A 13751-nucleotide genomic window follows, 5' to 3' on the forward strand; every position below is an offset into this window, starting at 1 on the left:
GATAAATATTTCTTTTCTTAGAATATATTATTATTATTATTTTTTTTCTATCTGAGGTACTCTGTTTTGAAGTTAGTGTCTCCTGGTATCACTTGAGGTATGCGTGTGGTAATCAGTGACACTTGACATCTGACATCTGACACTTGACCTTCATGTCACGTTTAAAGGGAGTAATTCATTCACTGATTCACTTATCAAATCCGTTACTCACTCACTCACTCACTCACTCACTCACTCACTCGTTCGATCATTCATTCACACGTTCAATAATTTACTCACTCGTTTGCTCATTCAATTATTAATTTACTCCGTTACTCACTCACTCACCCCCTTACACCTTACTCACGCACTTATTGACTTACTCAGTTTTTTTTTTTTGACTCCTAGGATAGTATCAATGCGTTTCCTTCTCGTGTGTGTGTGTGTGTGTGTGTTTGTGTTTTGAAGGTGGTTAGGCGAAGTTAGTCATGTAGTTGCCGGCACACTGTAATCCCTAGATTCAAATATATTAAGTAATGCTCGTATCAAATATATCAAGTAATGTCCGTGAAGTTTCTTTTCAGTTTATATGTATTCAGTTATGCTTCTCTAAGCTATCTGACTTTGCCTTCATGCATTATTGTTTTGTGGTGATGATTTTTTCCTTTATTTTTATTTTTTTTAGTAATTTATCATTATTCTTTAGAAGGTAGGTAGTCTGCGCCTGAGAGAACAGTAATGGTGTGTTCAGTATTCATGGCTGACTAGCCTCGTGTGCCCGGGGAAGGTTTAATTCGCACGTGCTTCCTTCCCTTCCCTTCCCAACACGTGAGATGACTAATGGCCCGCTAATCTGTTATCACATCATTCTTTGTGTTGTTCTTAATCCTTTGCTTCTTATTTCTGCGTCTCTCTCTCTCTCTCTCTCTCTCTCTCTCTCTCTCTCTCTCTCTCTCTCTCTCTCTCTCTCTCTCTCTCTCTCACCAGAATCACCAGCAACAACACAAATAGGACATTTGCCTCTTCACTAAATCCTTTCATTCTGTTTTGTTGTATTTGTGGTCTTTCATTCAGTGAGTGCCACCAACCAGCGCCACTAGCACCTTTGGCATCAACAATCACGAAAAATTGCAATGGTTAACAACTAAGTGTCTTGATCTATTCACTAACGTTTTTTTTTTTTATATTCTTATTTTGATTGATGGTCTCTAACTTTATATATATAGATTCCCTACTTTTATATCCAGACACTACAGTCCAGACAACATAAACCTGTCCCTTATAAATTAAGCATTCCTGTAAATTTTTGTAACTTTTCTATTTTTTAAAATTTTTTCTTTTCTACTTTTTTTTTTGTTTTCATTTTTAATGTTTATTTCCTTAAGGCTGCAAGGCAGCTAGTGGCGCCACTCAATGGTGGCTGCGAGGCAACTAGTGGCGTCACTCAGTGGTGACTACGAGGCAGCTAATGGCGCCACTCAATGGTGACTACGGGGCAGTTAGTGGCGCCACTCGGTTGTAGCTGTGAGGCACCTACTGGCGTCACTCAGTGGTGACTACAAGGCAATTAGTGGCGCCACTCAGTGGTGACTACGGGGCAGCTAGTGGCGCCACTGAGTGGTGGCTGCGTAGAAGGTAGTGGCGTCACTCAGTAGTGACTACGAGGCAGCTAGTGGCGCCACTCAGTGGTGATTACGAGGCAGCTAGTAGCGCCACTCAGTGGTGGCTGCGAGACAGCGAGTGGTGCCACTCACTATTGGCTGCGAAGCAGGAATGGCTACGAGGCAGCGAGTGGCGCCACTCACTGATGGCTGCAAGGCAGGAGTGGCTGCGAAGCAGGAGTGGCTGCCAGGCAGGAGTGGCTACGAGGCAGGAGTGACTACGAGGCGGCGAGTGGCGCCACTCAGTGGTGGCTGCGAGGCAGGAGTGGCTGCGAAGCAGGAGTGGCTACGAGGCAGGAGTGGCTGTGAGGCAGGAATGGTTACGAGGCAGGAGTGGCTGCGACACAAGAGTGGCTACGAGGCAGGAATGGCTGCGAGGAAGGAGTGGCTGCGAGGCAGGAATGGCTACGAGGCAGGAGTGGCTGTGAGGCAGGAGTGGCTGCGACGCAGGAATTGCTACGAGGCAGGAGTGGCTGCGACACAGAAGTGGCTACGAGGCAGGAATGGCTGCGAGGCAGGAGTGGCTGCGAGGCAGGAATGGCTACGAGGCAGGAGTGGCTGCGACACAAGAGTGGCTACGAGGCAGGAATGGCTGCGAGGCAGGAGTGGCTGCGAGGCAGGTGTGGTTGCGAGGTAGGAATGCCTACGAGGCAAGAGTGGCTGCGACACAGGAGTGGTTACGAGGCAGGAGTGGCTGCGAGGCAGGAGTGGCTACGAGGCAGGAATAGCTGCGAGGCAAGAGTGGCTGCGAAGAAGGAGTGGCTGCAAGGCAGCGAGTGGCGCCACTCAGTGGTGGCTTCGAGACAAGAGTGGCTGCAAGGCAGCGAGTGGTACCACTCAGTGGTGGCTTTGAGACAGGAGTGGCTGCGAGGCAGCGAGTGGCACCACTTAGTTATGGTTGCGGGGCAGGAATGGCTGCGAGGCAGGAGTGGCTGCGAGGCTGAGAGTGGCGCCACTCTGGCTGCTACGAGGCAGAAATGGGTGCGAGGCAGCGAGTGGCACCAATCAGTGGTGGCTAGCGAGCCAGGAGTGGCTGCGAGGCAGCTAATGGCGCCTAGTGGTCTTCTCTAATCTGGTGGTCCTGTCTACTCTAGTGGTCCTGCCGAGCCTAGTGGTCCTGTCTAGTCTTGTGGTCCTGCCGAGCCTAGTGGTCCTGTCTAGTCTTGTGGTCCTGCCGAGCCTAGTGGTCCTGTATAGTCTAGTGGTCCTGTCTAGTCTTGTGGTCCTGCCGAGCCTAGTAGTCCTGCGAGCCTAGTGGTCCTGCCTAGTCTTGTGGTCCTGCCGAGCCTAGTGGTACTGCCGAGCCTAGTGGTCCTGCCGAGCCTAGTGGTCCTGCCGAGCCTAGTGGTCCTGCCTAGTCTTGTGGTCCTGCCAAGCCTAGCGGTCCTGCCGAGCCTAGTGGTCCTGCCTAGTCTTGTGGTCCTGCCAAGCCTAGTGGTCCTGCCGAGCCTAGTGGTCCTGCCTAGTCTTGTGGTCCTGCCAAGCCTAGCGGTCCTGCCGAGCCTAGTGGTCCTGCCTAGTCTTGTGGTCCTGCCAAGCCTAGTGGTCCTGCCGAGCCTAGTGGTCCTGCCTAGTCTTGTGGTCCTGCCGAGCCTAGTAGTCCTGCGAGCCTAGTGGTCCTGCCTAGTCTTGTGGTCCTGCCGAGCCTAGTGGTCCTGCCGAGCCTAGTGGTCCTGCCTAGTCTTGTGGTCCTGCCGAGCCTAGTGGTCCTGTATAGTCTAGTGGTCCTGTGCAGTCTAGTGGTCCTGCCGAGCCTTGTGGTCCTGTCAAGCTTAGTGGTCCTGTCTAATCTAGTGGTTTTGCCGAGCCCAGTGGTCCTGTCTAGTCTAATGGTCCTACCGAGCTTAGTGGTCCTGCCATACTTAGTGGCCCTATCTAGCCTAGCGGTCCTGCCGAGCCTAGCGGTGCTGCCGAGGCTGGCGGTGCTGCCGAGCCTGGTGCTCCTGCCGAGTCTAGTGGTCCTGCCGAGCCTGGCGGTGCTGCCGAGCCTAGTGGTCCTGCCGAGCCTAGTGGTCCTGCCAAGCCTAGTGGTCCTCCCGAGCCTGACGGTGCTGCCGAGCCTAGCAGTGCTGTCGAGGCTGGCAATGCTGCCTGGACTCACTCTTCTGCTGCCAAGCCTGGCGGTGCTGCCGAACCTAGTGGTCCTTCCGAGGCTGTCGGTGCTGCCTAGACTCACTCTTCTGCTTCCGAGCCTGGTGGTGCTGCCCAGACTCATGGAGCTTCTTGTGAGCCTTCAAAGCTCAGAGCTGCCTCTTCCGCTACTTTCTGTATCTCTCCTGCTGAGTGTGTTGGCATTCCTGTTCATTCTCGCCCTGCGTCACCCTTTCTTTTCTCTTCTCAGCCTCCCTTTTCCTCCGCCTGCTCAGCTACTTTCTCCTTCTTGCCTTCATCTGAGTATCTCGGCGCTCCTAAGTCTCGCTCTTCTTAGCCTCCTCTTCCTTCTCTTCAGAATCCTTCATCTCCTGCCGAAGTTCAGCGCAAGAGAATGTGCCTTGATGTACTCAGTTGTGTCCTTGAAGCCCCGTGGCTGAGGTGGACGGGTGGCGGTTGGTGGAGCCCATTTCTCAGACTAGACGGGGTAAGGACACGAGGGCAAAGACGAACATGGAGGCAAGCACCACGCAGAAGAACGTGCCCCAGCCGTATCTGGCAGCTGGCACTCTTGGTCGTCCCAGGCGTGTTAGAGGCCTTCCGTTGGGGTGTATTCTTTGCACGGAATTGACCACGCTGCCCAGCTCCTCCTTTAACGCTGGTTCATTCCCTCTAAGCTCCTTTAGGCGATTCGCCCACTGTTCCAACATTCCTGAGTTGCAGTCTTGGTAATCTTGATAGAGTAATTCACGGTCTTTGATCGGTAATGGCAGGCCCTCCAGGTCAAAACGAACCTTGGGGCTCCGCTGAAGCTTGTCGGTTTTGTCTGGCTTATTTTTTTTCTGGAGCAGCTCGTCGTTCAGAGCCTTCACACGCTTCTGCCTCTCCTTTCGCCGCCTCTTCCGCTCCTTCTTCTCCATTTTCTTGATTCGCTTGCATTGTTTATCGTCCAGTTTGGGGCGACACTCTTCGCACTTCAGGTAAGACAAAAAGTGTTTACACTTTTCATTTAAGGGTAGCATTTCAGACCACAGAGACAATTCTCCAGATCGACTGAATGATCTTCCCGTGGGACGCGTCGTCTTAACGTGGTCGCGTGTTTTCTGTGAGGAGCTGTGGTCTTGTGGCTTCTCAGAGTCCGACTCCTTCTTCTGAAGCATCCAGGCGATGATGTAATTGCATATCAAGATTGTGCACACAAATGTACCGACTGGTAGGGCAAGGGTCTTTTGCTGCTTGGTCGTCAGCTTCGAAAACTTGTAAATCAGGATCCCGAATATAAGGGTCATCCAGAATGCTACTTTAAGACTCGGAATGTGGAAATAATGATCGAGAACCTGCTCGATTTTTTCAAGGAAGCCGAAAACAATAAGGTTCCCAATCTTTCCATGTTTCCTCTTGGGCTTTAGCAGCGTCGGGTAGCGGTTGAGCGGATGTAAACGGTTGCCCTGCACGACGGGGCGCTCGGCCGCCTCCTGCGCTGACAGGAGCTGAACAGTCATCAGGACGCTGCCTGTCTGACCTTGTTTGCACTTCATTGAAATCTTGCTTTTCATCGTGGTGGGCCAGTAACCGGTGAGCTCCCGCGGGAACACGGCCTTGCTGTCCCTAAAAGGCTGCACGGCAGACGCGTCGAACAGATTCACGCGCTTGTTGGTCAGCGTGTTCATGCCACAGCTCTCCAGGTCGTCGGGAGTACACACATCTTCCAAGTTGAGCTTTATCCGCCCCATGTTGTCGTCGCGTGTGTGTTCATCTCTGTCCATCATAACGATTTCCAGCGTTGGGGGAAAAATTTTCTTGCGTCTGAAGAGGCGCACTCTGCGGGGTGGGGCGGGGTACGGGAAGGAGGGCAATACTATTCTATAATTGAAGAAAGCCTGCCTCTTCACGCAATTGTAGTGAACGTCAGTGAGGCGCCATTCACCGCGGGGCTTGCTCATTCTCACTTTGAAATATACATCCGGGAATATTTCCTTAGCGGTGAGTCGACTTACTTCAGCCACGCTCCACACGATCACTCTCACCTCGTACTGGCCTGGCGACGCCTGGTACTTGGGGGTTATGGAGGGAGTAAGGCTCTCCCCTTGTTGCCGTCTCCTTAGCGTGCTATTCTCTGGCTCTCGTCCATTCCTTTTCCCGCTAACACTGCCTCGAGGCTTCCTTGCGTGCCTGGGGTGTTCCCTCTTGGCCGCAGGAGAAGCAAGCTCGTGTTTCTCGCTGGCAATTTCTACTGTGGTCGCTGTGTGTGTCTCAAATGCATTCAAGGTGATGTGAAGACTACTAAACTTGCCGTGATTTTGTAAAACCTCGATAAAACTCTTTGCGTCAATGAAATACTTCAGAACGGTCTTGTTGCGACTCTTAACCTTCATTTTGACGGAGCTACGCTGATTCAGTTGTTCTACTACCTTTGTGTTGACGGTGAAGCGGCAGTCAGAAAACTCATCAAAGGCTCCGTGAGTTTTCTGCTGCCGTTCAGGATCAAGGAAGATGTTCACGATGGGCGTGGAGCGCTTCCTCACGAGACAGCAGCACCAGGTGTGCCGCGTCTCCACCACCAAGTGCACGGCCGTCACCTTCCTGCCAGAGGGGACGCGTGCACTGAAGCGTAATTTTTCTGCGAGACTCATTTTGGTTGGCATTTCTATTATATCTGCAAGGCACTTTCCAGGGCAAGTACGCATAGCCAATATTTAGCATGCAATGAGCTTGCTTGCTTCCATAGACTGACCCTCTATTGTATTTGTAAGACACTCTTTGGACCAAGTACTTATACTTGCTTGGCTCCACAGACTAACTCCAAGCTGGTGCCTGGAGTTTTGGGAGGCCTGCTATTGGTGGAGCCCGTGCCTTCAGTGTTCGGAGGGCTGCTATTGGTGGAGCCTGTGTGTGTGTGTGTGTGTGTGTGTTTGAGAGAGAGAGAGAGAGAGAGAGAGAGAGAGAGAGAGAGAGAGAGAGAGAGAGAGAGAGAGAGAGAGAGAGAGACGGACGTAAAGAGTAAAATAAATACTGTGTTCTGATTACTCATAGATTCCACATGCAATCACATATATACAAAACAATCACTACTAGTTTTTCTTCGTTCCTTCAATTTTGGATAACTTTGGCTTTGTGGTGGTCAAATACATCGCAGTGGTGTTTTGTATGCTGACTTGTTCTTGTAATCTGTATCCTGTTTTTTTTTTTTTTTTTTTTTATGAAGTAGATCTAATTATATTATTATTATTATTTTTTTTTTCGCTCTTGTGAAGTTGTGGTTTTGTGTTCCGTATGTTGTCGCTGTACTAACAATTCTTTAAACATCTTAAGAAACCCTTAATTAATTTCTTCGTTCCTGTGTCCGTCCGGTGCTAAAAGTCTCCACTGTAAATAATAAAATTATGGTTTTCTATGCCGTATGTTAGCACTGCACTAACATTACTTCAAAAATCTCTAAAAATCTTCATTAATTCTTCGTTCCTGTCTCCTGCATGTCTTCCTTCAATCTATCTATGAATGTTCCATTTATCGACCGTTTAGTAAAATAGAATTATACATACAAAATGTGGAATGTTTCCGTTCATTCCTTCTTTCACCACCAGATGTCCCTTCCCTCACTCAATAAAATGCTCCATTCCCAGAACTCCTTTTGAAATCACGATGACACATTGAACAACTGTAATAGTTTCCCTCCTTGCCTTCAACCTCCATTTTCTCCCCCCCCCCTTTCCGTTGGCGTGAATAAACTATATCCTCTCTTTTTCCTTTGTTGTGCAGTCAGGTTTAATTATCAGGAACTCCTCTCCTCGTCCTTCATAACTCTTTGGAAAAAACTCGTCCCCTATGGTTGTTGGTATGTACAGTCGGTCACCTGCACATCCACGTTCATCTCTTAGCGCTGCCATTGAGTGAATCGCCAGCTGTGAACCTTCCCGCCTGATTCGACTAATACACACACACACACACACACACACACACACACACACACACATATATATATATATATATATATATATATATATATATATATATATATATATATATATATATATATATATATATATATATATATATATATATATATATATATATATATATATATATAATTTTTTTTTATAAGTTGGCGTTACATGCACTTAGCGAGATGAGTTTGCCTGCACCTGAGCAAGAATGCACACACCCACATGCAACACTCTCAATTACTGGTGCTGTTATAGACTTGCGACGTGTTATTCCTTTCATGCACACATCGCCTTGTAATTAGTTTAACCTACACTGCGTGACAACTCCATTTGTGTCATTCGTTTGCTTCCAAATAGAGAATTTTAAAGCCTCCTTGACCTTTCCCTCGAATCAGCACGCAGCCCCAAATGAGCGATGAATAGTAGTGATCACAGTGCTTGGGCTCGCCGGGCCGGGCTATGCCTGTCACGGATGGCGGCGTGGCACGACCTGACTGACACTTGTTACTGTGGTTATCTGGTGATGTAAGTCAGCAAGTGATGCTTGTGTGACGCTGCATCCCCTCAACAGTTCGTGGCGGCGTGAATCCCTGATAGTCAGCATACACACACACACACACACACACACACACACACAAACGTTGATGCCATTCAGTATAAAAATATTTCAAATATTTTCCATTATGAAGGATTATATGGCGAACATCAAGACTAACAGCAAGGCAGCACCAAGAGGTCACTGTATATACCGTCACTGATAAACACCTGCACGCTAAACCTTCACTTCCTCAGCATGACGCCTTGCCTGCCTCAACACACATTTTCTTTACACCTCCTTGTAGAACACAGAATTCAGTCTATCTCATTCTCCCCTTTGCTATGCTTCGTGTGCTTCTTTAACCCTTCATTCCACTTCCACATCACTGCCTCGCCGCACGACCCCTCGAGACGCGGCGGGCCCCGAGCTGACAAAGGAGGCGGAGGCTCATTTTATGCCACTGAACACGGCGAGGTAGACTTCGGGCCCGGATTTGTAGCCTCCTATTCACGGGTGCTGGTATAACAGAAGGATGGGGAGGCTGGATAAAAGGGTAGAAGCTGATAAAAGGGAAGGAATCAGAGGGCGAGGAACAGGCGAGGGAGATGTAGCAGGGAGAGGAAATGTCAGAGAGAGAGAGAGAGAGAGAGAGAGAGAGAGAGAGAGAGAGAGAGAGAGAGAGAGAGAGAGAGAGGTAGGTACACCGCAGAAATTTTCATTGTTGTTGCTCGTGTTGTTGCTGTTTTTGTTGATTTTTTACTGTCTTCAATTACTTCTGCCGCATCCTTGATAATCCTTTGATGAGGAGAATAAGAAAAGAAGTCATCCAGCCTCTGACCGCCTCTGAAATATTAATATATCAAGTAATTATCTACGTAAATGTTGGAGGAGTGTTCAGTTTTCTGCTATATTTTTCCATAGCATTGAGAATGTAGGTTTTTCCTGTTTTTATTTATCTCTCAAGTATTCATTCAAGTTTTATCGTAATTTTTTCATTCCATGTTTCTTTGTATTTCATGTGCTATTTGTATTTCCGTGCGTATTGTTTTTTTTTTTCTCTTTTTCACACTTTTCTTTTCTAATATCTTTCATTCACTCATTCGCTTTTCTTTTCATCAGGTATTGTATCTCACGGATGCTTTTAATGCAATTCCTTTCCCTTCACAAAGTTCAAGATACTTTTATATTATTATTCTCTTAGCTCTTAGCCTATTTTTCAAGCATAAAATTAAATACCTGCATTGTATTTAATTTTCCTTTAACATTTGTTCGTGTATTTATCTTATTGTCTGACTACATCCATATTTCTATCTATGTTTATATGCATAGATAAATGTATGAATATAGACGATAAGAATGATAGACTATGATAGAATGATAGAATATGATAGAATGATACACTAAGAAACTTTACCACAATATTATAACTGGATCTTTACCCATTTCTCCCCAGTCATTGAGCTGTCTCTATAATAATATCTTTGTGTTTGTTTTTTTGTTCCCTTTTGATTAAATTAATTTCACTCTAGGCTGATTTCTCGTGCACAAAAATTACCTGACGATTGAAGTTTATTTGCAGTACATTTGCGCTGTTACTTGTGATTTGCTTCATGCTGCTTCTCTCTCTTTTCGATTATTGCTTCCTACACGCGCGTCTCTCTTTATCCTGCAGGCGGGGATGGTAGACGTCTGCCGGATGTGGCCGACGACACCCTTCAGAAGCGCAAGGCCCCTATAGCCTTGATGCCTGAGGGACTCAGCATCGGGGATTTCATAGACGAGAACATCAAGAAGGTGAGAGTCGCCCACAAGTCTCGTGCGTAGCTTTAAACGGAGAAAATCAATTGTTTTTTGTATGCATGTTACTGCTTCATTATTTGCTTCCGTTCTTGTTTTATTGGAATGTTTCAGCACATGTCGTTATGGAATGTTTCTTTTTTTTTTTTTTTTATCCTCCATGATCGATCTTGTCTTCCAGGTGGACAAGGATCCCTCAGACTTCGACGACGTGCGGCATTACTGCTACGAGGGAGATGCGATGTCGATAGCGTCTTTGTCTTCCATTGGATCGGGTGAGTATCTGATGCCTCGATGCTCCTCTTCCACTCATCGCATCTGATCTTTGAAGTATTTTTTGAACGAATGTGCAAGCTAATGTCAATTACGTCATTTTTCTTTTTTCCTTCGATAGGAGGGTCGACTGACAGCACTGAGACATTTGACTATAAGAACGACTGGGGCCCGCGGTTCGAGAAGCTCAACGACATCTACAAACGAGTCTCCGACGAAGAGGACGACAGCGACTACGAGTTCAACGTTCCCAAACAGAGGAAGCGCGTGTCTCTGCCCCCGCCAGTCAGCGATACTAGCCCGGCCACGTCCCCTGTCGATAAGCCCGTCACCACCTCACGGCCCACCGAGGAACCCACCGTCACTTTCTCCGGGAGTTCCGGCGAGGGCGGTGAACGGCCTGCACCAAGGGCCACCGCCGAAGCCTTCAATCCAGTGTCCCCCTACGAGGAAGTGGAGGGCGAGGAGTCGTGGTGCTAGTAGACGACCCCCAGGTAGAGTGAAGGTGAAGGTGGTGATGCACGCCGTCGGGGGGTGTGGCCTCAGGTGTGTTTCCAGGTATACAAAACATAATGTATCTTCGCCGTAAGTGGTTGTATGAATTCAGTAAGGCGTTGCTAATATTCCTAATGTTGTTTAGTTGTATTATTTTTTTGTTCCAAGGAATTGCTTTACTGCTTTTCCTATTGTGATACGAACCGCACGTAAGTCAGTGCTGAAGGCGACCAAAACCAAAGGTGCTTCAATCAAAGCTTCACCTCCTCCTCTCTCCCCTCCCATCACCTCACCTCCCTCTGAAGGTGCCTGCGTGAGTTGTGAATCGACGCTTGTCTGGAAAACAAAAAAAACAAAAAAAGTAGGAAGTGAATTTTCGTGCTCGTCACACTTTGATAATACACAGCTTTAGAATTTGTATTGAAGTAATTAATTACGGTGATTTTTTTTTTTCCTTTCGAAAGTGTATGACTGTACATGAAAGTCATAAACAAACCGAAGATGAGTGTTGCTTAGTTCATAAGAATTGGTGTCCCGCGTACGGTCAAAGTGTGTGGTGTTCAGTGTAATGATTTGTTCTCCTGACGACGGTTGCAGCAGGGCGAGTGCTGTCAGATGGGTGCTCGTCCTCTTCTTTGTCATTGCTTTGAAATTGCTCCTCTGGTAAATGCAGACAATAATTTTGATTTGAATTTGTAATCTTCAAAATTAAGCAGTATGTTCAAGTTATTATGTTTAAGTATATGATTAGCTCTTTATTTGTGTGTGCCTAATATGGGAACCACATTTAAAAGATAAGTTTTGTGATTCTTGCTCAACTGTGGGCGAAGCAGCAAGGCGGCGGCACCTCCAGCGCTGGCCAGGGCTCGGTGTGTGATGCAGCGGCGGGACCCTCGGTGAGGGGGAGGCTGCCGCGGCAAATCCAGTGCCCGGCGGTGCAAGAGCCAGTGTTGTTCACTAGTCGTGTGTGTGTCTTGGGAGACCAAACAGAATGACCAAATGTACCGGGAAGGGCGTTGGTTGACGCTCTCAGGGGTCAACATGCCACTGCCTTTCTTTTTAGATGTAAGGTATGATTGATAGTTTTTGTTGAATTTTATTTGATTTTTACGACTATTTTATACTCCAAGGACGGGAAGGAAGTCACATTATTTTGTAACACTTAATATAATGTAGCTTATCCGAGGCCAAAGTGTTTGTGATTGCGTGTATCTTTTATATAATCATTTAAAGTAAGGAAATTCTAATTTTAATTATTGTAGAGGGACAAGGAGCTGATTTCGATAAATCGTGACGGAGAAACATCTCTGCTAAAGACGACTCGCTGCTGGCTGCTGGCCACCACCTGTACTGTAGATGCTGTCCCACCAGCAGCCGATGGGAAGCTGCCAGCTGCTTTCCTAGACCTGTCTGAACATGGAGACCAAATAAAAGGAGACTAATAGACAAGAGTGGTAATGCTGGTCATTGGGACAGGCTAGGGAGGGCCCACCGTGACGGGAACAAGCAGCCCCACGCAGCTGTCAGAGCGGCTAGGCGGGAGCGGCACAGCGCGGCAGGTTGGGGCATGGTGTGCCTCAAGGCCATGTTTTAGACTGTTTTGAGTTTTATTGAGGTGCTTGTTGTTTTCTTATTAAGTTATGGATTGAATGAGATAAGAGTATGTAGGGACATTCCAACCAATAGCCTTTATCACACACACACACACACACACACACACACACACAAGTGATTTTTATTAATTTCCGTGCCTCGCCTGGGTGGAGCCGGGCAGTGTACTGGCAGAGTCATCTGGACTGGCATGACAAACTTGACTTGTATTCATCTCTGTTTCCTGACGTGGAGGTGGCGCTGCCATCCTCCAGTCCTCACCTCGATTCCTTTGAATGTATAAAGAGTAAGTCTGTGTACATATCATAGTGTTTGAAGCTGTAGGTGTGTGAGTGTCTCGTGCCGAGAACACTGTTGTTTCTCACCGCGCCTTCCCTTAACACAGAGCGCCCTGTTCCTCGCCCTACTAAGTGCACTTTGATTGGTCATTCTGAAACAGCTGTAAACCTGTGTTTTCAGTAGATTACCAAAGTATATACCTACCCTATAAACAAGATGCTTAGTCAGTTTTATGACACTGAAACACATCCACACCAATCATATTTTGTCATGAAATACTGATTTTTTATACATTTCATAATCATCTAAGTCTGCCCCTTTCCGTGCTGGCTGGAACACACACACCTACACACTAAATAAGTGGCTGTGGCGCGGCGGGAGTAGCCGGGCGGGGTGTTAAGGGTGCGGGCGACGGGACTAATGACTGGCCTCAGTGATTACTGTGTGGGGTAAACTATGTTGTGCAGCAGCTGTTTTGTATCGGCCATATAAAATAAATAACTTTATTTATACAGTATAATTTTCCTTCCTTTACTGATTAGTTTTAGTTTTCAAGCAAGACAGCATCTCGTGGCCCTGAGGGACTCCTGAGGGTGTGTGTGTGCATCACGTGTGCTTGGCGATCTTCCTCTGCTGCCTGGTGAGAAAGTGTAAAGATAAAATTATTCAAAAGCAGTTGGTGTGAATAAGATTAATAAAGATTGTTTAGAAGCAGTCTAGAAAAATATGAATAAAAAGAGTATACAGAAGCAGTCCATGAAATAAAGACATTAAGTTATGCAGAAACCATTCACGAGTGTTTAACTGATCAATTTGTCCAGAAAACGTGCATAAGAATAAAAAAAAAAAAAAAAATAGATAAATAAATAAATGTTTTGGTGCATTTACGTAATTTTATTTTATTTTTATTTTTTCACGAATTGAACATTTTGCCAAGTTACAAGATGTTTACTCTTTCTTCCTTTCCCTCCACCGACTTGGTCTCCCCATATACCTTCCACCTTCCCTACGCTTTCCTTCCCCAACCTGCGCTTTTCAGGTCTCGCCCGTCTTCCCTATCCGGTTCTTCTCCACCCATCCAGT

The 13751-nt window shown here is 47.0% G+C and overlaps 1 protein-coding gene across 4 annotated transcripts in view; it reads left to right on the forward strand.

Moving 5' to 3' along the window:
- Positions 1–13180, forward strand: part of LOC135111074 (neural-cadherin-like) — a 39881-nt gene extending 26701 nt beyond the window's left edge. For all 4 annotated transcript variants that reach the window (XM_064023997.1, XM_064024001.1, XM_064023998.1 and 1 more), the window contains 3 exons: positions 9886–10007; positions 10192–10285; positions 10405–13180. In XM_064023997.1, the coding sequence (XP_063880067.1) occupies positions 9886–10007; positions 10192–10285; positions 10405–10763 (575 nt within the window). In that variant the 3' untranslated portion in view covers positions 10764–13180. The remainder of the gene's footprint in view (positions 1–9885; positions 10008–10191; positions 10286–10404) is intronic.
- Positions 13181–13751: the final 571 nt, after the last annotated feature.

Source organism: Scylla paramamosain, chromosome 21 (assembly GCF_035594125.1).
Source record: "Scylla paramamosain isolate STU-SP2022 chromosome 21, ASM3559412v1, whole genome shotgun sequence".
NCBI lineage: Eukaryota > Metazoa > Arthropoda > Malacostraca > Decapoda > Portunidae > Scylla > Scylla paramamosain.